Consider the following 22,818-nt stretch of genomic DNA (forward strand, 5'->3'; position numbering starts at 1 on the left):
ATCGAGCTCATCACGATTTTCGCAAAAAATCATGATGGTTACATCATTGAATTTGTCAAAAATCGGCCTCATTTTCGTAGCCGAGATTTTGATGCCATTCGATAGGCCGGATCCCTAGGATCCTGTTAGAGTAGGTCCTTCGCCGATCTGGCCCTATTTACCTGAGATATAGCCTTCCGAAGAAGTGGATTTGCATTTCATTTCATGCAAATACTGGTTTGTTCTGCAGGCTATATCTCGGCTACACAGCGGCCGATCTGGGCGTGGCATGTCTCTTCGTGATCGGGGGAGTCCTGCGAACCGATTGGCATCAGAAAAAAGGACATCGAGCTCATCACGATTTTCGCAAAAAATCATGATGGTTACATCATTGAATTTGTCAAAAATCGGCCTCATTTTCGTAGCCGAGATTTTGATGCCATTCGATAGGCCGGATCCCTAGGATCCTGTTAGAGTAGGTCCTTCGCCGATCTGGCCCTATTTGCCTGAGATATAGCCTTCCGAAGAAGTGGATTTGCATTTCATTTCATGCAAATACTGGTTTGTTCTGCAGGCTATATCTCGGCTACACAGCGGCCGATCTGGGCGTGGCATGTCTCTTCGTGATCGGGAGAGTCCTGCCAACCGATTGGCATCAGAAAAAAGGACATCGAGCTCATCACGATTTTCGCAAAAAATCATGATGGTTAGTTACATCATTGAATTTGTCAAAAATCGGCCTCATTTTCGTAGCCGAGATTTTGATGCCGACCGATAGGCTGGATCCTCGCGATCCTGAGAGAGTGGGTCCTTCGCCGATCTGGCCCTATTTGCCTGAGATATAGCCTTCCGAAGAAGTGGATTTGCATTTCATTTCATGCAAATACTGGTTTGTTCTGCAGGCTATATCTCGGCTACACAGCGGCCGATCTGGGCGTGGCATGTCTCTTCGTGATCGGGAGAGTCCTGCGAACCGATTGGCATCAGAAAAAAGGACATCGAGCTCATCACGATTTTCGCAAAAAATCATGATGGTTACATCATTGAATTTGTCAAAAATCGGCCTCATTTTCGTAGCCGAGATTTTGATGCCATTCGACAGGCGGGATCCCTAGGATCCTGGGAGAGTAGGTCCTTCGCCGATCTGGCCCTATTTGCCTGAGATATAGCCTTCCGAAGAAGTGGATTTGCATTTCATTTCATGCAAATACTGGTTTGTTCTGCAGGCTATATCTCGGCTACACAGCGGCCGATCTGGGCGTGGCATGTCTCTTCGTGATCGGGAGAGTCCTGCGAACCGATTGGCATCAGAAAAAAGGACATCGAGCTCATCACGATTTTCGCAAAAAATCATGATGGTTAGTTACATCATTGAATTTGTCAAAAATCGGCCTCATTTTCGTAGCCGAGATTTTGATGCCGACCGATAGGCTGGATCCCTAGGATCCTGAGAGAGTGGGTCCTTCGCCGATCTGGCCCTATTTGCCTGAGATATAGCCTTCCGAAGAAGTGGATTTGCATTTCATTTCATGCAAATACTGGTTTGTTCTGCAGGCTATATCTCGGCTACACAGCGGCCGATCTGGGCGTGGCATGTCTCTTCGTGATCGGGAGAGTCCTGCGAACCGATTGGCATCAGAAAAAAGGACATCGAGCTCATCACGATTTTCGCAAAAAATCATGATGGTTACATCATTGAATTTGTCAAAAATCGGCCTCATTTTCGTAGCCGAGATTTTGATGCCATTCGACAGGCGGGATCCCTAGGATCCTGGGAGAGTAGGTCCTTCGCCGATCTGGCCCTATTTGCCTGAGATATAGCCTTCCGAAGAAGTGGATTTGCATTTCATTTCATGCAAATACTGGTTTGTTCTGCAGGCTATATCTCGGCTACACAGCGGCCGATCTGGGCGTGGCATGTCTCTTCGTGATCGGGGGAGTCCTGCGAACCGATTGGCATCAGAAAAAAGGACATCGAGCTCATCACGATTTTCGCAAAAAATCATGATGGTTACATCATTGAATTTGTCAAAAATCGGCCTCATTTTCGTAGCCGAGATTTTGATGCCGACCGATAGGCTGGATCCCTAGGATCCTGAGAGAGTGGGTCCTTCGCCGATCTGGCCCTATTTGCCTGAGATATAGCCTTCCGAAGAAGTGGATTTGCATTTCATTTCATGCAAATACTGGTTTGTTCTGCAGGCTATATCTCGGCTACACAGCGGCCGATCTGGGCGTGGCATGTCTCTTCGTGATCGGGAGAGTCCTGCGAACCGATTGGCATCAGAAAAAAGGACATCGAGCTCATCACGATTTTCGCAAAAAATCATGATGGTTACATCATTGAATTTGTCAAAAATCGGCCTCATTTTCGTAGCCGAGATTTTGATGCCATTCGACAGGCGGGATCCCTAGGATCCTGGGAGAGTAGGTCCTTCGCCGATCTGGCCCTATTTGCCTGAGATATAGCCTTCCGAAGAAGTGGATTTGCATTTCATTTCATGCAAATACTGGTTTGTTCTGCAGGCTATATCTCGGCTACACAGCGGCCGATCTGGGCGTGGCATGTCTCTTCGTGATCGGGAGAGTCCTGCAAACCGATTGGCATCAGAAAAAAGGACATCGAGCTCATCACGATTTTCGCAAAAAATCATGATGGTTACATCATTGAATTTGTCAAAAATCGGCCTCATTTTCGTAGCCGAGATTTTGATGCCATTCGATAGGCCGGATCCCTAGGATCCTGGGAGAGTAGGTCCTTCGCCGATCTGGCCCTATTTGCCTGAGATATAGCCTTCCGAAGAAGTGGATTTGCATTTCATTTCATGCAAATACTGGTTTGTTCTGCAGGCTATATCTCGGCTACACAGTGGCCGATCTGGGCGTGGCATGTCTCTTCGTGATCGGGAGAGTCCTGCGAACCGATTGGCATCAGAAAAAAGGACATCGAGCTCATCACGATTTTCGCAAAATATCATGATGGTTACATCATTGAATTTGTCAAAAATCGGCCTCATTTTCGTAGCCGCGATTTTGATGCCGACCGATAGGCTGGATCCTCGCGATCCTGAGAGAGTGGGTCCTTCGCCGATCTGGCCCTATTTGCCTGAGATATAGCCTTCCGAAGAAGTGGATTTGCATTTCATTTCATGCAAATACTGGTTTGTTCTGCAGGCTATATCTCGGCTACACAGCGGCCGATCTGGGCGTGGCATGTCTCTTCGTGATCGGGAGAGTCCTGCGAACCGATTGGCATCAGAAAAAAGGACATCGAGCTCATCACGATTTTCGCAAAAAATCATGATGGTTAGTTACATCATTGAATTTGTCAAAAATCGGCCTCATTTTCGTAGCCGAGATTTTGATGCCGACCGATAGGCTGGATCCCTAGGATCCTGAGAGAGTGGGTCCTTCGCCGATCTGGCCCTATTTGCCTGAGATATAGCCTTCCGAAGAAGTGGATTTGCATTTCATTTCATGCAAATACTGGTTTGTTCTGCAGGCTATATCTCGGCTACACAGCGGCCGATCTGGGCGTGGCATGTCTCTTCGTGATCGGGAGAGTCCTGCGAACCGATTGGCATCAGAAAAAAGGACATCGAGCTCATCACGATTTTCGCAAAAAATCATGATGGTTTCGGCCTCATTTTCGTAGCCGAGATTTTGATGCCATTCGACAGGCGGGATCCCTAGGATCCTGGGAGAGTAGGTCCTTCGCCGATCTGGCCCTATTTGCCTGAGATATAGCCTTCCGAAGAAGTGGATTTGCATTTCATTTCATGCAAATACTGGTTTGTTCTGCAGGCTATATCTCGGCTACACAGCGGCCGATCTGGGCGTGGCATGTCTCTTCGTGATCGGGGGAGTCCTGCGAACCGATTGGCATCAGAAAAAAGGACATCGAGCTCATCACGATTTTCGCAAAAAATCATGATGGTTACATCATTGAATTTGTCAAAAATCGGCCTCATTTTCGTAGCCGAGATTTTGATGCCGACCGATAGGCTGGATCCCTAGGATCCTGAGAGAGTGGGTCCTTCGCCGATCTGGCCCTATTTGCCTGAGATATAGCCTTCCGAAGAAGTGGATTTGCATTTCATTTCATGCAAATACTGGTTTGTTCTGCAGGCTATATCTCGGCTACACAGCGGCCGATCTGGGCGTGGCATGTCTCTTCGTGATCGGGAGAGTCCTGCGAACCGATTGGCATCAGAAAAAAGGACATCGAGCTCATCACGATTTTCGCAAAAAATCATGATGGTTACATCATTGAATTTGTCAAAAATCGGCCTCATTTTCGTAGCCGAGATTTTGATGCCATTCGACAGGCGGGATCCCTAGGATCCTGGGAGAGTAGGTCCTTCGCCGATCTGGCCCTATTTGCCTGAGATATAGCCTTCCGAAGAAGTGGATTTGCATTTCATTTCATGCAAATACTGGTTTGTTCTGCAGGCTATATCTCGGCTACACAGCGGCCGATCTGGGCGTGGCATGTCTCTTCGTGATCGGGAGAGTCCTGCAAACCGATTGGCATCAGAAAAAAGGACATCGAGCTCATCACGATTTTCGCAAAAAATCATGATGGTTACATCATTGAATTTGTCAAAAATCGGCCTCATTTTCGTAGCCGAGATTTTGATGCCATTCGATAGGCCGGATCCCTAGGATCCTGGGAGAGTAGGTCCTTCGCCGATCTGGCCCTATTTGCCTGAGATATAGCCTTCCGAAGAAGTGGATTTGCATTTCATTTCATGCAAATACTGGTTTGTTCTGCAGGCTATATCTCGGCTACACAGTGGCCGATCTGGGCGTGGCATGTCTCTTCGTGATCGGGAGAGTCCTGCGAACCGATTGGCATCAGAAAAAAGGACATCGAGCTCATCACGATTTTCGCAAAATATCATGATGGTTACATCATTGAATTTGTCAAAAATCGGCCTCATTTTCGTAGCCGAGATTTTGATGCCATTCGATAGGCCGGATCCCTAGGATCCTGGGAGAGTAGGTCCTTCGCCGATCTGGCCCTATTTGCCTGAGATATAGCCTTCCGAAGAAGTGGATTTGCATTTCATTTCATGCAAATACTGGTTTGTTCTGCAGGCTATATCTCGGCTACACAGTGGCCGATCTGGGCGTGGCATGTCTCTTCGTGATCGGGAGAGTCCTGCGAACCGATTGGCATCAGAAAAAAGGACATCGAGCTCATCACGATTTTCGCAAAATATCATGATGGCTACATCATTGAATTTGTCAAAAATCGGCCTCATTTTCGTAGCCGCGATTTTGATGCCGACCGATAGGCTGGATCCTCGCGATCCTGAGAGAGTGGGTCCTTCGCCGATCTGGCCCTATTTGCCTGAGATATAGCCTTCCGAAGAAGTGGATTTGCATTTCATTTCATGCAAATACTGGTTTGTTCTGCAGGCTATATCTCGGCTACACAGCGGCCGATCTGGGCGTGGCATGTCTCTTCGTGATCGGGAGAGTCCTGCCAACCGATTGGCATCAGAAAAAAGGACATCGAGCTCATCACGATTTTCGCAATAAATCATGATGGCTACATCATTGAATTTGTCAAAAATCGGCCTCATTTTCGTAGCCGAGATTTTGATGCCATTCGACAGGCGGGATCCCTAGGATCCTGGGAGAGTAGGTCCTTCGCCGATCTGGCCCTATTTGCCTGAGATATAGCCTTCCGAAGAAGTGGATTTGCATTTCATTTCATGCAAATACTGGTTTGTTCTGCAGGCTATATCTCGGCTACACAGCGGCCGATCTGGGCGTGGCATGTCTCTTCGTGATCGGGAGAGTCCTGCCAACCGATTGGCATCAGAAAAAAGGACATCGAGCTCATCACGATTTTCGCAAAAAATCATGATGGTTAGTTACATCATTGAATTTGTCAAAAATCGGCCTCATTTTCGTAGCCGAGATTTTGATGCCGACCGATAGGCTGGATCCTCGCGATCCTGAGAGAGTGGGTCCTTCGCCGATCTGGCCCTATTTGCCTGAGATATAGCCTTCCGAAGAAGTGGATTTGCATTTCATTTCATGCAAATACTGGTTTGTTCTGCAGGCTATATCTCGGCTACACAGCGGCCGATCTGGGCGTGGCATGTCTCTTCGTGATCGGGAGAGTCCTGCCAACCGATTGGCATCAGAAAAAAGGACATCGAGCTCATCACGATTTTCGCAATAAATCATGATGGCTACATCATTGAATTTGTCAAAAATCGGCCTCATTTTCGTAGCCGAGATTTTGATGCCATTCGACAGGCGGGATCCCTAGGATCCTGGGAGAGTAGGTCCCTCGCCGATCTGGCCCTATTTGCCTGAGATAAAGCCTTCCGAAGAAGTGGATTTGCATTTCATTTCATGCAAATACTGGTTTGTTCTGCAGGCTATATCTCGGCTACACAGCGGCCGATCTGGGCGTGGCATGTCTCTTCGTGATCGGGAGAGTCCTGCGAACCGATTGGCATCAGAAAAAAGGACATCGAGCTCATCACGATTTTCGCAAAAAATCATGATGGTTACATCATTGAATTTGTCAAAAATCGGCCTCATTTTCGTAGCCGAGATTTTGATGCCGACCGATAGGCTGGATCCTCGCGATCCTGAGAGAGTGGGTCCTTCGCCGATCTGGCCCTATTTGCCTGAGATATAGCCTTCCGAAGAAGTGGATTTGTATTTCATTTCATGCAAATACTGGTTTGTTCTGCAGGCTATATCTCGGCTACACAGCGGCCGATCTGGGCGTGGCATGTCTCTTCGTGATCGGGAGAGTCCTGCGAACCGATTGGCATCAGAAAAAAGGACATCGAGCTCATCACGATTTTCGCAAAAAATCATGATGGTTACATCATTGAATTTGTCAAAAATCGGCCTCATTTTCGTAGCCGAGATTTTGATGCCATTCGATAGGCCGGATCCCTAGGATCCTGGGAGAGTAGGTCCTTCGCCGATCTGGCCCTATTTGCCTGAGATATAGCCTTCCGAAGAAGTGGATTTGCATTTCATTTCATGCAAATACTGGTTTGTTCTGCAGGCTATATCTCGGCTACACAGCGGCCGATCTGGGTGCGGCATGTCTTTTCGTGATCGGGAGAGTCCTGCCAACCGATTGGCATCAGAAAAAAGGACATCGAGCTCATCACGATTTTCGCAAAAAATCATGATGGTTAGTTACATCATTGAATTTGTCAAAAATCGGCCTCATTTTCGTAGCCGAGATTTTGATGCCGACCGATAGGCTGGATCCTCGCGATCCTGAGAGAGTGGGTCCTTCGCCGATCTGGCCCTATTTGCCTGAGATATGGCCCTCGGAAGATGTGGATTCGCATTTCATGCCAATACTGGTTTGTTCTCGGCTACACAGCGGCCGATCTGGGCGTGGCATGTCATTTTGTTACCGGGCTGGTAACCTTGAGAATTTTTTCCCCATTCATAAATACTTACCTTACATTCCTTCGCCATTTCTGGTCCGATCAATGCGTGCAGCGCCTAATTGTAATAGAGAGAACATCGCTGATCTTTCGGGGGCGTCAAGGACAATAAGGATATTGCCTGCTTAGCGTTTTATCGCGAAAACTACAACATTTGTCATCCGATCTGGACGTGCCACGCCTCCTGGTAATGGGAAGAATGCCCCAGAGGTTTGAAACCCAGATTGACAGCAAGAACGATAAGGATACTGCATTGTAAACGCTATGTTTAATTCGATCTTCAATGAAATAGCTATAGCTCCTCCATTCCTCGTACGATCTGGGCGTGTCACGCCTCATAGTACTCAGGGGAATGTCCCCAATTTCGGCATAAGGATGTCTTTTGAACGTTAGATAATTGGTCAGCGCAAAAGCATGCCTCATATTGTTAGAAAATGTTAGCCAGCCCAAAAGTACTCTATTTTTGTAATTTGTATAGGACAAATATCCTTTATCGACTGGAATACATTTGATCTTGGAGAGGGACCAATTGATTCTGAACCTTGCTGATACAGAGAAAAATTTAGCTGGCTATCCAGGATGCATATCCCAGATTTTCAACTAACGGATAGTAAGAATATCCTTTTGTATTTTCTGACCGTCAAAACCCTGATACCTGAAGCAGGACAAACGAGGATAGAGTTGGTTTTAGATCTATGTACTTGTTTATAATTTATCTTAAACTATTTTCTATGCCTATACTGTAAATTTTGGGGAAAATCAGTGAAATTTCTGCGTCTTAAATGCAAGTTCTAGTGAATTAAATATTGTTAAACTTAGAATCCAATGCAATCTTTCGGTTCGATGTCTAAGATTCAGCTTGGATTTCGCGGACCAGTCGAGCGACGAGTTCACAGCACGCCTTTTGTCTGTTCTTGGCGACGGACATGACCTCTTCGTGGGTAGCCTCCTCGTCCTTCATGTCGCTGTACTCGGTGGAGCACTTGTTAGTGATCAGGCTGAAAGCGAACACCTTCATGTCGCAGTGCCGGGCAGTGATGACCTCGTGCACCGTGGACATACCGACAGCGTCGACGCCCATCATGCGGAGCGCCTTCAGCTCGGCAATGGTCTCGTAGGTGGGTCCGCCGAGGCAGGAGTACACGCCCACATGCATGTTCGACTCGATTCCCATGGATTTGCCGATCTCGAGGGCCTTGTTGATAAGGTCCTTGTTGTAAGAGTTGACAAGGGCTGGAAAGCGTGGCCCGAAGCGAGGATCGTTGGGTCCCTGCAGCGGAGAATTGCCGGCAAAGCCCAGCATGTTGACGTGGTCATGCATAAGCATGATGTCACCCACCGCATACTTGGGGTTGATGCCGCCAGCCGCATTGGTGGCGAACAGGTACTCCACTCCGCACAGCTTCATCACGCGCACCGGCATGGAGCACTTGGCCAGGGGATAGCCCTCGTAGAAGTGGAACCGTCCCTGCATGGCCATCACAATGGCGCCCTCCAGATGGCCGACGACCAGCTTGCCGGCATGACCCTCCACTGTTGACACCGGGAAGTTGGGGATCTTCTCGTACTCGAAGATCTTCGCATCCGTAATGATGTCGGCTAGCGAGCCGAGTCCCGACCCGCAAATGATGCCGATCTTGGGCCGCATGCCAGCGCCCTTCACAATGAAGTCGGCGATTTCCTGGATAACCTCATATGGATACCTGTCAAGAGTCGTAGGGATGTGGGGATTAGTGAATGGCTAATGAATGGAGTATTACAGTCACAATTATGAGGATTAAGTTCTGACAAAGTAACAACTTTATCGATTAGAGAGAAATGAATGAGTACATGGTAGAGAGAGGCAGCTCCTCTGCTCGCCTCGACAATAGACAATGGACTGGGGAAAGATAGAGGTATCTTCCTCCCAGAGAGTACAGATGAATCGAATTATTATCGGAACAGATATTAATTATGCGAGACATTGACTTTTAATCAGTTTGATGATGCGAGAACACAACAAAGACTCGAAATGTGGAGCCAGAGACGGCACAATGAATACTTTAGGTAGAGAATTTGGACTACAAACGTGTCTTCGTTGAGCACCCGCAAAGCCCTCAGCTCTTCGGGCGTAAGAGAACATTGGATTTTTCCATTATTGCTGCAATTTTGAAAAGAGAACGATGCATTTCATTGTTTTGTTAAGATGCCAAAAGTTTTATAATACAATACAATACATATGCATAAGTACATTTATAAAGCTGAAAACGAATGTCAACAGATCGGTAAGATAAGAACAAACCCACCCTCTCCACCCCCAAGTGAAGCTTATCAATATTCCTCCAGGTGTTTTTCCCAAGAAATTATAAGATTGTGACGAATATTTATCTTAATTGCCGAGTAATTATCGGGTGAGCTGGAACCCACAATTAAAATTGATTGCTGCAATAATTAACTTGGTTTTCTCGAGGTTAAGCGCGTCCGAACTTGATCTCAATAAGTGATGGAGGGACTCATTCCGGCTAAGATGTTCCTGCCAGAACTGAACCCGTAACCCCCCACGTGTTGTCACCGCCGGCGTTTCATCATACTTCATATGTTTTCCCACTGATAAGCCGCGGATGATGATGCCATTATCAATATTATATTACAGGGGGAGAAAACAAAAACAAGCCATCAAATGTAAGCATTAAGTGCGTCATTAAAATGGCAAAAACAGGCAACGCACCGCACAGAAGTTTGCATAACTTGAACACTAATTAAACGTTGATTTTGGGACGAGTATAATCCCGATACTCATTAATAAAATTTACTTTTATGGAAATTTGACCAGAACACGCGACTCGCCGCTAGTTTCGAAAACTTTTCGCCGCTTCATCCATATTCAGCAGTCGAGTGTTTCGAAACTAGTTTCAAAATTAATCAACAAACATGTTCGGTGGCCTGAAGGTGGAGTTCCCCTCTTTATTGAACAATTTGCCAATTGCTGATATCTGTTGCCTTGAAACTAAGAGCAGATTATGGCAGGCAGGCTGGCGCAGTCCTATGTCAAGTTCAGGGAACACACCCGCTTTTAACAGCCAATCAGCGATTGCTGTTTCAATTGTTAACTGGGCCAAAAGGCTTGCATAAGCAGCCGGCAATCGCGATTGTTTATCAGTAAGTGGAGCTGGTCGTGTTGTTGGAACGGGAAGGGTCTGGTCTGGTCTGGTCTGGTCTTGTCTGGACAGCCCATCGATAGACAAGACCACACCGCTGTGGTCCGCGCTGTCGCCGGAGCCTAATCGTATGCAGATTGAAGATGTTTCGAATGAGGTTTTAATGACTTGCCCGCGACCGGCAAATCACGCTGATAAGCCCCCACCAGGGGCCAAGCTACTGGAATACTGAAATGTCTTAATTTATACTCAAAAACGAAAAGCAGCGGCGCGATCTTGATATCAGCGGCAAGATCAAGGACAGTGCCTTCCTATGTGGCATTTGAATATGATTTGCTAAACTTAAATAACTTACGACGGTATAAAGATCGGACTTACAACTGACTTTCCGGCGTGGCCAAAATGGGAATGATTTGTTTGGGCAAGAGGGATGCGGACTTATCACCGGCCTTCCCTTTTGGGTTCGAACAGCAATCTTTAGAACACATTGTGCGAGCAGTAATGTATGAGCACTAGAGCTAGACCGAAATGTAGTTTTGAATCTGAGCAACAACTGAATGAAGTAAGTATATGTCAAAGCCTACTAGACCAGTAGCCTTCTCGATAGAAAGCGCCTTTTGTGACCCAAGATTGGTTGTGGAGGTGTGCAGATTTGTGGCAAACTTACAGCAGACTCTGCGGCGTGGGTATCACCTTCTCGGTAACAGCGGCGCCCTTGCCCTTCTTTTCTGTGCACGTATTGCCACCTTTTTGGGAGCCACCTGGTCCTCCGCAACAGTCCCGCGAACACATTCTGCTTGTGCGTAAGTGTATTAAACCAAAAGCCAGAAAATTAGAACCAAACAAATTTTGCGGAGAATTTTTTCGAATTTTGTGTGATATTCTAAGCCGAAACGTGTGCTTGAGGCAACTGATATTTAGGAATAGTAGAGACATAAAACCAAGAGAAATTAATAGCAGAGCCTACTCAGGCAAACAGGGGTTAGCTGAGAACCCAAAGGCATATCGATTCGGGCCGTAAAAGCAGGTCACAGACAAGTTCAAAGCACAGGGAAGGTGGCCGGGTGCAAACCAGAGAGGTGGAGGAGGAGGTGCAGGTGCAGGAGATGGAGAAAGCATTAAGCGCTAGCTACGCAATGTGCCGACAATTATTGGAACTTTCAATTATAGTTGATTGAACTTAACGAGTTGGTGGCGTGAGTGATGGCTCACGAACCATCTTTCGCCTGGACTAGACTCCAGAGGAATGCCGTCTGCGAGTACTTACGTTTGGTTCTCCTGCGCTAAGTCGTCGGCCTGCCTGTCGCCGGTGCCGTTGCCGTTGCTGCTGCTGCCATTGCAGTGGCCGTTCCGATGGTTGCCATTGCTGGTGGCCATATCGCCTTTGGCATTGTACCCCGTCATTGTGTGGATGTGAAGGCTTTTGTGTCTGCTGCAATTATATAAGTCTGCCCGCCTGTTGACCTTCCGTCCGCTCTGCTGTTGCTCCGGTTGCTGCTTCTACTGGTTATGTAAATATTTCGCGTTGCAAATTAATTTCAAATCGGACTGCGGTGGTGTTTGGTTTTCTTTCAAAAAAAAAAACAAAAATTCCAAACTAATTTAAAAATCAGGAACTGGAATCTGTTTTGTAGTCTCGTTACGCTCCACAAGCTGAAAGTTAAGTGTGTGTGGTATTTTCGCGGTCCCGAATCAGTTATCGGCTATTGTTGACTGCTCAAGCGGTGATTCTTGAATGAACGGTTCACCCGACCGAAGGGGCTCTTATAAACGAGGCGAGACACGAAGCCGAAGCCGAACCGAAGCGCAAGCGTCGCTGCCAACGTCTTCATAGAACCCTCCATCGCTTGAGCGGCAGATGATATTGCTGCTGCTGATGCTGCGCAGTCGCTGTTGCTGCTTGATTGTTCAGCATTTAATTTATATATACTATTGTATTGTACTGTATTGTATGGCCGGAATTGTGGCTTTGCTTTTAACTAAATTGAATTGAGCGAATTTAAATATTTCATCAAACTACGGGCAACGAAGCCAAGAAAGAATAACACTTCTAGTGTTTAATGTTTGATAAGGTGGGTTTGTTTACTGATGGTTCCGCAATAGCCACACAGACGATAAGAATCTGGGCTGTTTGCCATTGAGTCATCGATATTGCCATACGTTACTGCAGTCAATGGCCGAGTCATGTCGGAAGTATATGCAACTCTCCGACTTAAAAGAAAAGGGATTCACACGTTTAAGAAGGACTTCGAAGAGAAGAGAACAGAAGTCATTCAAACCAAAAGCCATGCCACAGCTCCAGCCCCAGCCCCAATTCACTTTGATCTTTTGATCTTCAAACATAATAATAATCATGATGAAGTTATTTTTAAACATAATATTCGAAACATGCCACTGGCCGAGAGCAATATCAATTTTTATTTGCCTGCTTAACCTTTTGCAACGCTTATCATTTAGACAGACGGAAAGTTTTCCTAGATCATCAGTTTCTAGGGCTGCTGCCCGACACCCCCAGACAAGCGAAAGCGCATTCTGTAATACAGAATGCAATTTGAATCACCCAGCAACGGCCACGGCAATGGCAACTAGCAACCAGCAACTACAACCCAGTCATCTAACAGATAAGAAATCAATCACAGGAAACTATAGCCCTTGAGGCACCTCAACAATGATTGTCGCCGACAATTCTGTTTCCTACACAAATGGTGCCAAAACCAGCTCTATTTCTCTCCCCATTGATGGCTATTCGAGCATCAGTGATAAGAAAGAAGCATTATTGTGTTATCGCTTCGTGTGGGGTACGGTAGCGTGTTGTTGTGATCTAAGCCACAGTGCCAGTGACCCCCCAGGCATTGCCTTACACCGACAGAGATGGCTCTTAATTCAGTAAACAACTTTATGGGCTTTACGAGTGTAAAAATCGCGCGCGGAATGCAATCATTATCTGATTGAAAATGCAAAATAATGCTCGTATTTTGACTGGGCTGATCAGCAGACGCTTACATAAGCCCCTGACCAGCCAAACGGTTTGAATATAACTCAAAAAAAAAAAAACAAAAAACTCTGTCTCTGACGTGCTATGTCCCAAACAGACCCTTCGAAAGCAATCTACTTGTTCCGAAACAGCCCTTCGGCTGCCAAGTCATGTTATTGAAAATATATATTCCATTTTCGCTGAATTTTGCTTACGTCAAAAGTGGACAATTTAATCATTTAAAAGATTACTTTAAAAGAAAAAAAAACGAGAGTCGAGCCTTAAACACTCTTTCTTTTAAAAACATTTTTGAGCACCTCTCTTGATTTTCTCTCTTAAAAACAACACACTTCGGGAAACACTTAAACATTGACCTCTGCACAACACGATGCAGATGCAGGCCACGAAAGAGATTTGGAAAATTCCATGATGATAAGAAAAACCAAAACTCCAATGAAAATATGTCCCATTCATGTTTCTGTGGAAGATTCCGCTGTAGATGCATCCGTATCTGCATCTGTTGGTGGCATCTTTCGCTGCAGCTATAGGAAAACAGGAAATCTCATAGATATTGACCTGCGCACACAGCAAACACCAAAGTGGGAATCTTTCTCTGGCTTGCGGCATCATTGATCAACGTCTGCGGGGCACGGCACACAAACAACCCATTGAAAGCCGACCGTTCCGTGTGCCTATGCTGTGCAACGCAGGCAGATAACAGATTAAAGACCGAGTAAACAACTATGTATGTATGTATTTCACGTCATATGTATTTAGATTTATTTTGGAGTATATTTATTAGCATTGTTTTTGTGATTTATTATATTCCGTATTCCATGATTTGTAAGGTTTTTCTTGTTCCTGTTTTGCGAGTTCCACTTCGACTTCCTTTCGCTAATTGCATTGTTTTCTTCAATAATAGGTTCATAGTCGGGGTAATTGCAATGCTCTTTACTGGAAAGCTGTTTCGAAATGACCTTTTACAATATTTGGGAATATTATTAGACGCATAAGAACGGTTTGCTGATATCCGATAACATATAGAATTTAATATTATGGCAACACATAGTCTCAGGCACACAACCTATACTTCGAACGTATGTAGAACTCAAGAGTAAGAAACCAAAAGAAACTCAGGAATCGGGAATCAGGAAGGGAACAAACCAAAGTTATAAGCACTGATATTTTATTTGGAAAAACAAGATCTTTTGAAAAGGGCTGAAGGATGTAGAAGTACCATTGACAGACTCCCTCAACGGATGAGACCCCGCCCTATGAATCGAGGCCACACAACCCAAACAACTTTGCTTGCAAAAATGTTTACTAAATAAAGAGACAAATAAATATGTTTAGAAAATGTTTCGAAATCTACAAGCAAAACTGAATAAATGTTGAATATCTAATGGGTAATATAATTTTCATGAATAAGGCATTTGCGGGGCATTTAAATGTTTCAACGTATTCGTGACAAAGGACGACAGGACGACGGGTTCGGGGCCCGGAATGGTGGTAGGGTCTTCGGGCGCAGCACCCCATCCATTTATCTGGATGTTTTTTATTGGGCAAATGTCCTGCTCTGTTCGGCAATTCTGGTTTTGGGACGGTTTTTCGCAATGAAAAAGGCACGAATGTGTTCTGTAGGTGTTTTTTACATTTCGTTTGTGTTATATGCGACTGTGTGCCCCTACTCTTTGAGAATTTCGGGGCATCAGCTAAAAATTACTCTTTTCTTTTATCATTTTAATTGTTTAAACTTTACGAATTCTCAACTGGTTTGATTATTATATATGTATTTTGGTTTTGTTTTGTTTTGTGGTGTAAAAAACTCTTACAAACAATTACCCAAAAATAAACTTGTAACTGAAAAACATTCTCAAAAAAACAACAATATACTTATGTATATTTTTTTAATACGTTTTGCGGCGTAGCACGTGTGTGCCCCCGGGAACTGGTTTTCGTTTGGTTCCGTTCCCAGTAATTCGCGGAAGTGCTGGCAGCACGACGTGCCGCGCCTTCAATTTGAATTTGAATTTGATTTAATTTCATTTCATATTCTTCATTAAGGATTTTTTGTCGTATTATTATTTTGTTGTAAGTTAATAACGGTTGATTTTTCTTTAGGTTTTTCTTTGGTGGCACTGTTTAGAGGCGAGCTTTTCAAAAGCTATATTAAGGACTTGCGACGAGACGAGTGAATGCACATGCGGTGAATATGCGCTGCCGGCCGTGGGCTTCCAAGGGGCACGCACCTCCATGAAGGAGGCGTCGCCCGCCTGGCCCCGGCCGGGGTCTTAAAAGTCAAATAGAGAGACAGAGTGATAGAGAGAGAGAGATATTGAAAGAGAGTATTCGTACTATATACGTATGTCGATAAGTATTATATATGCTAATTGTGTAATCAAAAACAAGGACTAGTTGCTAAATTTTGGTTTCTCCTCGATAAAATCAAAGTTGTAATGGTTGTGGGGTGGCCATCGACAGGGGTTGGGGCAAACCCCAGAGGGAGTGGAAGTTGTGGAGAATGTAGGCGAACGGTTAACCTCCATATGTATCTAGATTTATTGCAACATTTCGAAATTAAAAGGTAAATTAAACTACGTACACAAAACAATTACACAAAAAGTTAAATACAAAATACAACTACTAAAAGCTCTAAAAATTACAAAAAAAAAGAAGAAAAACAAACAGAAAGAAATAGGTACAGTCACGCACTCACACACACAAAACATAGGTACTACTAGGCTAACGAATAGATATCGCTCTTGTTTGAAACTGCTGTCTTCTTTTGTTTTTCATTTTTGTTTTTGGCTGCTTAACAAACATTTGGGGTGGACATTTTGCATTGTTTTGGCTGCTTAAACTGCACAGAAAGATGGTCTTATCCCTTTGAGACTCTCTGGCGGTATAGCAATTGCTGTTGTTGCTGTTATACTTGAAGAACAGTCCTTCAGTGTTCGGCCGGCCACTTCCTGTACGGCAAAACATACACATTTTTGATAGCTTCTTCTCTACTTAAGTACTTAAATGACTTTCAGGCATAGCATACAGTAAAATACTTTAGCATTAATTTTAGGGAGTGGATATACAGATATATAGATAGTTGCACACACATACACATAGTACATAGATCCATAGATGTCTTGACAAATATAATGCACATACACATATAAGGTATGTCTATATCTCTAAAGTCTAGAGTCGAATATTATCGAAGAATATTATAGATGAACAAAAAAAAAATGTAGACACACTGTTAACTTAAACGATATTACAATAGGTAGGTAGTATTATAATATGTATATTTTATCAGAGTTATAATTAATTAATTATTAATCATATATCGTACTTTTATTTGAAGCTGGCTGTTATGCCACGTTTCGTTTCAAGTCTGTTCAGCGAATTCCTTATCTCTTGTTTGCATTTCGTTTGCATTCAATTCAAAAATGGTTCTTTTTTGGTTTTTGGTTGGCTTTTAAAAAACGAATTCCTTTTGTTTTTGTATGTTAATTAATCATAAAAATCAGTCAGTCCAACGCCATTTTGTAGTTAGTGTTACTTAGCTTCTTCTTTTGGTTGTGATTTCTTGGTTGTCTGAAGGATGTTCGAGTGCATTTCATTTTTCTGGTGGTTGGTGGTTGGACCCTTGGGAAATGGGTTTGTTCCGCTGGCCTGCTCTGCTACTCTCCTATCGCTCCTGACACTCCACTCCAGGCTGCTTCCTTCCTTTGCATGTCCTTTTCTTTTAGAATAAATTACGACTAAATTCCATTAGGTTTCGATAGGTTTAAAATGTAGTACGTATGTATAATAGATGTATGTATGTGTGTTGTAAAAAAAAAAATATTATATTATCGTATCGTATATTTGTATATATCGTATATTAGATATATACGCGTATTTTGTGGGTTTCTGTGTTGTGTGTATGCATAGACTACATATATACTGCGTATGCTTTTGGTTTTTGGCTACGTTTTTGATGCTTATTCAACTAGAGAATTCAACTACTACTTCTTTTTGGCCAGCTTCTTCTCGGCCTTGCGTATGGCCTTCTCGCGCTCGCGACGCTCCCGCTCCATGTCCTTGCGCTCCTTTTCGATGTTCGCCTTCAGATCCTTCAAGCGCTTCTTAAGCCTGTGCTTGTCATCGCCGCACACACCCAGTGTCTTGAAGTCCTTCGAGTCGAGGGTGAGCAGTGCCCCGCCCTCCACATTGTGTTCCTTAAAGACGGGTATATATCGCTCTAGCTCGATGCCCATCAGCCAGTGCCCCACCTGCAAGAGGAGTTCAACAATTAGCTCGTGTAAAGCATGGGTTTTTTCTCTGAGTCCGAGTCTGAGTCGGGGTCTTACCTGATCTTTGGTCCATTCGTGAACCGGTCCACCTTTGTAATTGTAGCCAGCGGCTGCCACCTTGCGATCAGAGAAACTGGAACTTGAGCCGGACAGATCGAGGGTGCGGCTGGGGGAGTATCCCGGCGAGGAGCAGCCCGAAGACATGCTAGTGGGCGAGGGCGGTCCAGTGGCATGAGCCGATTGCGGTAGGTGTTGCAGTGACTGCTGCTGTTGCAGCTGCAGCTGCTGCTGCTGTTGCTGTTGGTGGTGCTGCTGTTGCCAGGGCACTGTGCCGGGCGGGGAGAGTGATTGTGGAACAACTTGTTTAACTTTATATGGAGTTTACAGTGGAGTCGGGGTTAGATAAAGAAAGACAGAGAAAAGTCTGGGTTAGTAAATCGTAGCACCCAAAAATTGTTATGTTTCTGGTGGATGCTTCGCAGAGCATATGAATGCGAATGCGAATGCACGTTTCAATGGTTAGGCACACGAACATTGAAAAGATACAGAGATACAGAGAGAGAGAGAGCGCAGAGATTAGAGATATTAAGTGAGTACATAGTACGAGTATATGCATGTATGGGGGGTAGGGAAGGATCGAGGCAATGGTAAACGTATAACAGGTACATAACTTTCGGATATAGATAGTATCATATAGTATGGTTCACAACAAAATACAGCTTTCGATTAGTAGTTTGCTTTTAGAAACAGTTAACAATATGTACAACAGATCTGTGTATGAAATGTGATGATTGGCATGAGATACGGAGTACGAGTACGTCTGTCGTTTCTTGGGATTGATTGGATTTCTACTGGGTGGTTAGTTCTGGAGAGTCTACGGATTCTGGCTAAAGTTACTAGATTCAGAGTTACAGATGATTATTCTGTTTTGGTTATGGTTTGGGTTATACCTTTGGGCTGTGCTTCGTTCACCGCCTGGCGGATCTCGTTGATCAGCGTCTTGCAGTTGATGGCCGCCAATGATGCGCTCTGGCTCTTGTTTATCTCCGTGTAATCGTCGCTGGAATGTCGCGAGGATCCATCGCCGAGGCGCCTGCAATGCAATCGAGCACACGAGTATAACAGTTTTGTGTGCAACATTTTGTGTGTTGTTTGTGTGTGTTTGTGTGTCTGAAACCCACCTCTCGCGATCGGTCAACGCCTGATTGAGCTGATCGGTGAAGGTTGCCCCCGGGAGGGGCACTTTGCTGCCTCCATTGGGCGCCACCCGCCTTCGACTCGGATACATCCAGTTCTCCGCCGGTTCGTTCTCCGAGAGCTTGTCGTTGGAGCCCAGTATCGAGTCGTACGAGCTGTTGAGATCACGATTGCTGCTGCTGCTCGCGGGCCCCGTGCCGAATGTCGTCATGCTGCCGCGATGGAAGTCATTGAGTCCTAGGCCCCCGCCATTGTCCGCCGGAGAGCCCAGTGCATTCTTGAAGATGCTGGGAATGCTCCCCGAGACTGGGACACTCGTGACGATCGCCTGCTGCTGCTGCTGTTGCTGCTGCTGCTGCTTGCTGGGATCCTTGTGCACTTGGGCGTACAGCTGATTGATCTGCGCCTCGCGCGTCGTCGATTGGTTCGAGGAGCTGGACGAGGACGATGTCGAGTTCAGCAGTATGGCTGTGGTGGTGCCCAAATGGCCGTTGGACGGGCCGACTGCTGTCGTCGTCACAGTGGCCATGGCGGGTGGATGATGCTGCAGCAGATTGTTGACATTGGCCAGCAGATGGGAGTTTCCGTTGGAGAGACTAGTGATGGTGGTGTCGTGTGAGGAGGATGTGATGGCTCCAGCCAGATTCAGGGCCGAGCCCTCAGCCTCCTCTTCATCCTCCACCTCGTCGTCGTCGGTGTCGTCCAGGGTGCAGTCGGAGCTGCGGCTGTTGCTGCGGCTTCTCTTCATCAGGTTTCCATTCGAGAGCTGGCCGAGATCAGCAGTGCCGCTGTTGCTGTTGCCGTTGCCGTTCGCTCCATTCGCTGATGGCAGCTGGCGATTCGCTAGACCACCACGGGAGGCTTTTGTTTAGATACCGATTTTCGATTTCGTAGTGCGAATTTTTTGTTGTGATTTTGAATTTGATTTTGTATTTGGTTTTGGTGTTTTTTTTTTTTTTTTTTTTTTGGCAAAAATGAGGGCGCAGCGTGTAGGCGTGGCAGTCAGACAAAATTACAACGAGCGAGCGAATGAACGACACAAAACGGAAGAAAAAACACATGAGCAAAACAGGAACGATAACGATTACGGTAACGGTAACGGTAACGATAACGAGAGATCGGTAACGATAACGAGACGGCACACATAGCAACAACAGATCGAAACGAGAGTGAGAGAGAGAGAGAGAGAGTAAGCGACGAGTATGTAGAGCAACCAAAAATAGCAATAAAAAGAAGGAGAGAAAAATGGAAGGAAAGAGAACCACAATTAGCACACAATGAGACAATGAGAGAGCAAAATATACTGTGATAAAAGTGTGAATAAAATTGAATAATGGAAGATGCTTTCAGCCCAGGGTGCAGCTTCAAGGCACAAAAAACAAATAATAAGTGAAAGGATAATGGAGAATCATGGATCAGGACTCACCCAGATCGATCTTCGTCTTGTTCACAGAGTTATCGAGCAGCTCGTGCTGCGGCACGGCCGCGTCCAGCTCATCCTTGACAGGGACCTTGCGCTCCACGGTGGCCGTCTTCACGCCATCCCCATCCGGCGAGAGATCCGAGATCTCCGTGTCCGATAGCTCCGTTTCGAGCTTGTGGAAGAGCGGCTTGGGCGGTGCCTTGCGCATCATTTGAGGAGTGAGCTTCAATGTGGCACTGTCGTATGGCAGGCCCACGGGGAACCCAGCCTTCCGCTGCGTCTCCTGCAGCTCGTGCTCTAGGTTGATCACCCGATCCTTGAGCTTCTTCACCAGAGCATTGTATTCGTTGTCATTCTCTCGCATCAGCTGCTGGTAGAACTCCTCGCGATGGCACGTGTCCAGCTCCCGCTGCTGGTACTCCCGCACCAGCCGCTTCGCCTTGTTGTATTTCTTGTCCAGCGCCATGTACTGGCCCTGCGACTGCTGCAGCATATTCTGCAGATTGGCGGCCTCCTTACGGATGTTGCCCAGCTCTCGCTCGCTCTGGCGCAACCTCTCGCTCAGCAGCTCATTCTCATTGCCTGTCGTCTCGAGCTTCACGAGCTGCAGGAAGGAATGATCGGCATATTAGTGGAATGTATCATTCAACCGAGCGACGTAATTGTGCAAATGGAGATGGAAATGAGAGATGATGGTTTATGAAAATCAAAAGGATTAAAACAACCAAAAACCAACCTTTCGTTTAAGATTCTGTATAATCTCCTCTTTTACCAGGCAACCCATTTCGCTCTAAAAATTATAAGAAATGGAAATCATAAGAATTACAATTTCAATACAAACAATAATAACCCCATTTTAAAAGTAAAATTTAAGTCTACAGAACACATAGTTGATGCTTGCTCTAACGAAGAGAATGACTGCGTAAGCTGCATGCTACGCATGGAAGGAACTCATGAAAGAGAGACAAATGTAAAGAAGTAAATGAAATCTAACAAAGAGAAGAAGAGCATAAGCTGTTCCTCGTTGGTGATAGTCGTTAGTGTCGTTCTTAGAACGAAGCGATTGAGCGAGCGCGTCAGCTGTTCATTGAGCGAGTTCTACCGTAAACTGTTGTTTCCATACGATGGATCGCTATGATCATCTATGTGTTCTATAGTCTTCAATTAAAAATGCGAGAACATAGGATATACAACTGAAAAACAAAAGGTATTGGAAAAATGTGCTCTACAATTTTGTTGTTTGTATCTAAATTTTGTTATCAATGATATTCTGTATCAGATCCAATTACCGCTTTGTGCTGCATTTCAATATCCCACAGAAAAATTTTGAAATTCAGCAAAAGGAGGAGAGAAAAAAGAGAACACAAGTTTAGCAAAGGCTTCTTTCTGTATTAGAGAGAGACAGGGAGAATCGCGCCTCTCTCTCTCTCTCATTCATGGGCCTCACCTCCTGTAGCAGCCGCTTGAGCGACTCTACCTCCTGCGAGTGCGTGGCCTCCACCTCCATGGGATGCTCCACTTGAACGGGACTCGAGGGCCCCTCGCACACACTTGAATTCGCAGAAACGGGCTGCGTGGAGTCCTCCGAGTAGTCGAGTGTGCGCCGGAGGTACTCCTCTTGTTGGCTGTAAAACAAAGAGCTATGGATATTGAGTAATCGTACGTAATCGTACGGAAATAGAAAGGCAATCCAGGCTCTAATTACCGCTTTAAGCGCTCCTCTTTCTCGCGATCCGCCTGCAAACTCAGTCGTATGAGCTGTGCTACCTCAGAGTTTTCGGGATCGCGTTCGCGTCCAATTTGGAATTTGACTAGACCGGAAGTATTCCGTAGAACAGAGGCTGCATATGCCTGTGTAACGCCCACAAGACTCTTGCCGTCCACCTCAATGATCTGATCGTTGACCTAAAGACGCCATGAGAGAGAGAGAGACAAAAAATAATCAATCATCTCTGGAGAGCGGAGAGCGTTTCTTGTGCTCAAAACCTCACCTGAATTCGTCCGTCTCTGGCTGCTGCTCCGTTATCGGTTATAGTTTTTACAAAGATGCCCAATTTCTCAAGACCCGCATCGGCGCCAACGCCCATGCCAATTATGCTGAGACCCAGACCCTCGGGACCTTTCATCAATTCCACGGGGAAGACGTGCATCTTCTCCACGCGCTTCTCCAGCTCGTATTCCGCCGAAGCGGCCACAGGATCAACATCTTCATTCCTGCGATCGTAGTCGTTCACCGAAAAAGTGGAATACACATGGATGGGGCCAGAGCTGAAACGTACTTTCGGATTCTTGCGCACAGTTATAGGCGGATAAGAGCAATCGTCGTCATCAAAGTCTAGGAGACCTGCAAAACGAGGAGCAAATGATTAGT

The 22,818-nt window shown here is 45.6% G+C and overlaps 2 protein-coding genes and 1 long non-coding RNA gene across 30 annotated transcripts in view; 1 reads left to right on the forward strand and 2 right to left on the reverse strand.

The window, feature by feature from the left end:
- Positions 1–8,105: 8,105 nt before the first annotated feature.
- Positions 8,106–12,316, reverse strand: LOC4813694 (purine nucleoside phosphorylase). 5 transcript variants are annotated; one of them, XM_001354023.4, is made up of 3 exons: positions 11,829–12,316; positions 9,493–9,564; positions 8,106–9,127 (listed from the first exon to the last, which is right to left on the reverse strand). In XM_001354023.4, the coding sequence occupies exons 1-3, from the start codon at positions 11,963–11,965 to the stop codon at positions 8,272–8,274; spliced, it is 1,065 nt and encodes a 354-aa protein (XP_001354059.3). In that variant the 5' UTR covers positions 11,966–12,316; the 3' UTR covers positions 8,106–8,271. The 5 variants fall into 5 exon arrangements, with proteins under 5 accessions (XP_001354059.3, XP_015043436.2, XP_015043438.1 ...); XM_015187950.2 differs by lacking the exon at positions 11,829–12,316 and adding an exon at positions 11,229–11,498; XM_015187952.2 differs by lacking the exon at positions 9,493–9,564.
- Positions 12,317–14,296: 1,980 nt separating this feature from the next.
- On the forward strand, positions 14,297–14,938 carry LOC26532377 (uncharacterized). The gene is made up of 2 exons (XR_004470486.1): positions 14,297–14,383; positions 14,458–14,938. It is a non-coding gene; the product is annotated as an uncharacterized lncRNA (long non-coding RNA).
- Positions 14,939–16,070: 1,132 nt separating this feature from the next.
- The window catches only part of Spn (protein phosphatase 1 regulatory subunit spinophilin), a 60,561-nt gene continuing 53,813 nt past the window's right edge, over positions 16,071–22,818 (reverse strand). For 6 of the 24 annotated variants that reach the window (XM_015187961.2, XM_015187956.2, XM_015187959.2 and 3 more), the window contains 10 exons: positions 22,439–22,791; positions 22,153–22,352; positions 21,895–22,087; positions 21,737–21,745; positions 21,184–21,237; positions 20,451–21,051; positions 19,009–19,885; positions 18,778–18,920; positions 17,885–18,195; positions 16,071–17,806 (listed from right to left, as the gene is read on the reverse strand). In XM_015187961.2, coding sequence (XP_015043447.2) covers positions 17,540–17,806; positions 17,885–18,195; positions 18,778–18,920; positions 19,009–19,885; positions 20,451–21,051; positions 21,184–21,237; positions 21,737–21,745; positions 21,895–22,087; positions 22,153–22,352; positions 22,439–22,791 — 3,008 coding nt within the window. In that variant the 3' untranslated portion in view covers positions 16,071–17,539. Of the gene's footprint in view, positions 17,807–17,884; positions 18,196–18,777; positions 18,921–19,008; positions 19,886–19,978; positions 20,387–20,450; positions 21,052–21,183; positions 21,238–21,736; positions 21,746–21,894; positions 22,088–22,152; positions 22,353–22,438; positions 22,792–22,818 lie in introns of those variants that run through there. The other 18 variants (XM_015187964.2, XM_015187953.2, XM_001354024.4 and 15 more) reach the window with 18 other exon arrangements.

The sequence above is a fragment of the Drosophila pseudoobscura genome, chromosome X (genome assembly GCF_009870125.1).
Source record: "Drosophila pseudoobscura strain MV-25-SWS-2005 chromosome X, UCI_Dpse_MV25, whole genome shotgun sequence".
Lineage (NCBI taxonomy): Eukaryota > Metazoa > Arthropoda > Insecta > Diptera > Drosophilidae > Drosophila > Drosophila pseudoobscura.

Bases quoted from the DNA above. Each gene is read 5' to 3' on its own strand.
- LOC4813694 (XM_015187950.2), bottom strand. From the start codon at position 11,497: ATGTCTCTACTATTCCTAAATATCAGTTGCCTCAAGCACACGTTTCGG. The intron at 9,565-11,228 runs GTAAGTTTGCCA...TCAAAATTGCAG, and splicing joins CCCACGCCGCAGAGTCTGCT to CAATAATGGAAAAATCCAAT. The intron at 9,128-9,492 runs GTTTGTAGTCCA...GACTCTTGACAG, and splicing joins CGGGTGCTCAACGAAGACAC to GTATCCATATGAGGTTATCC.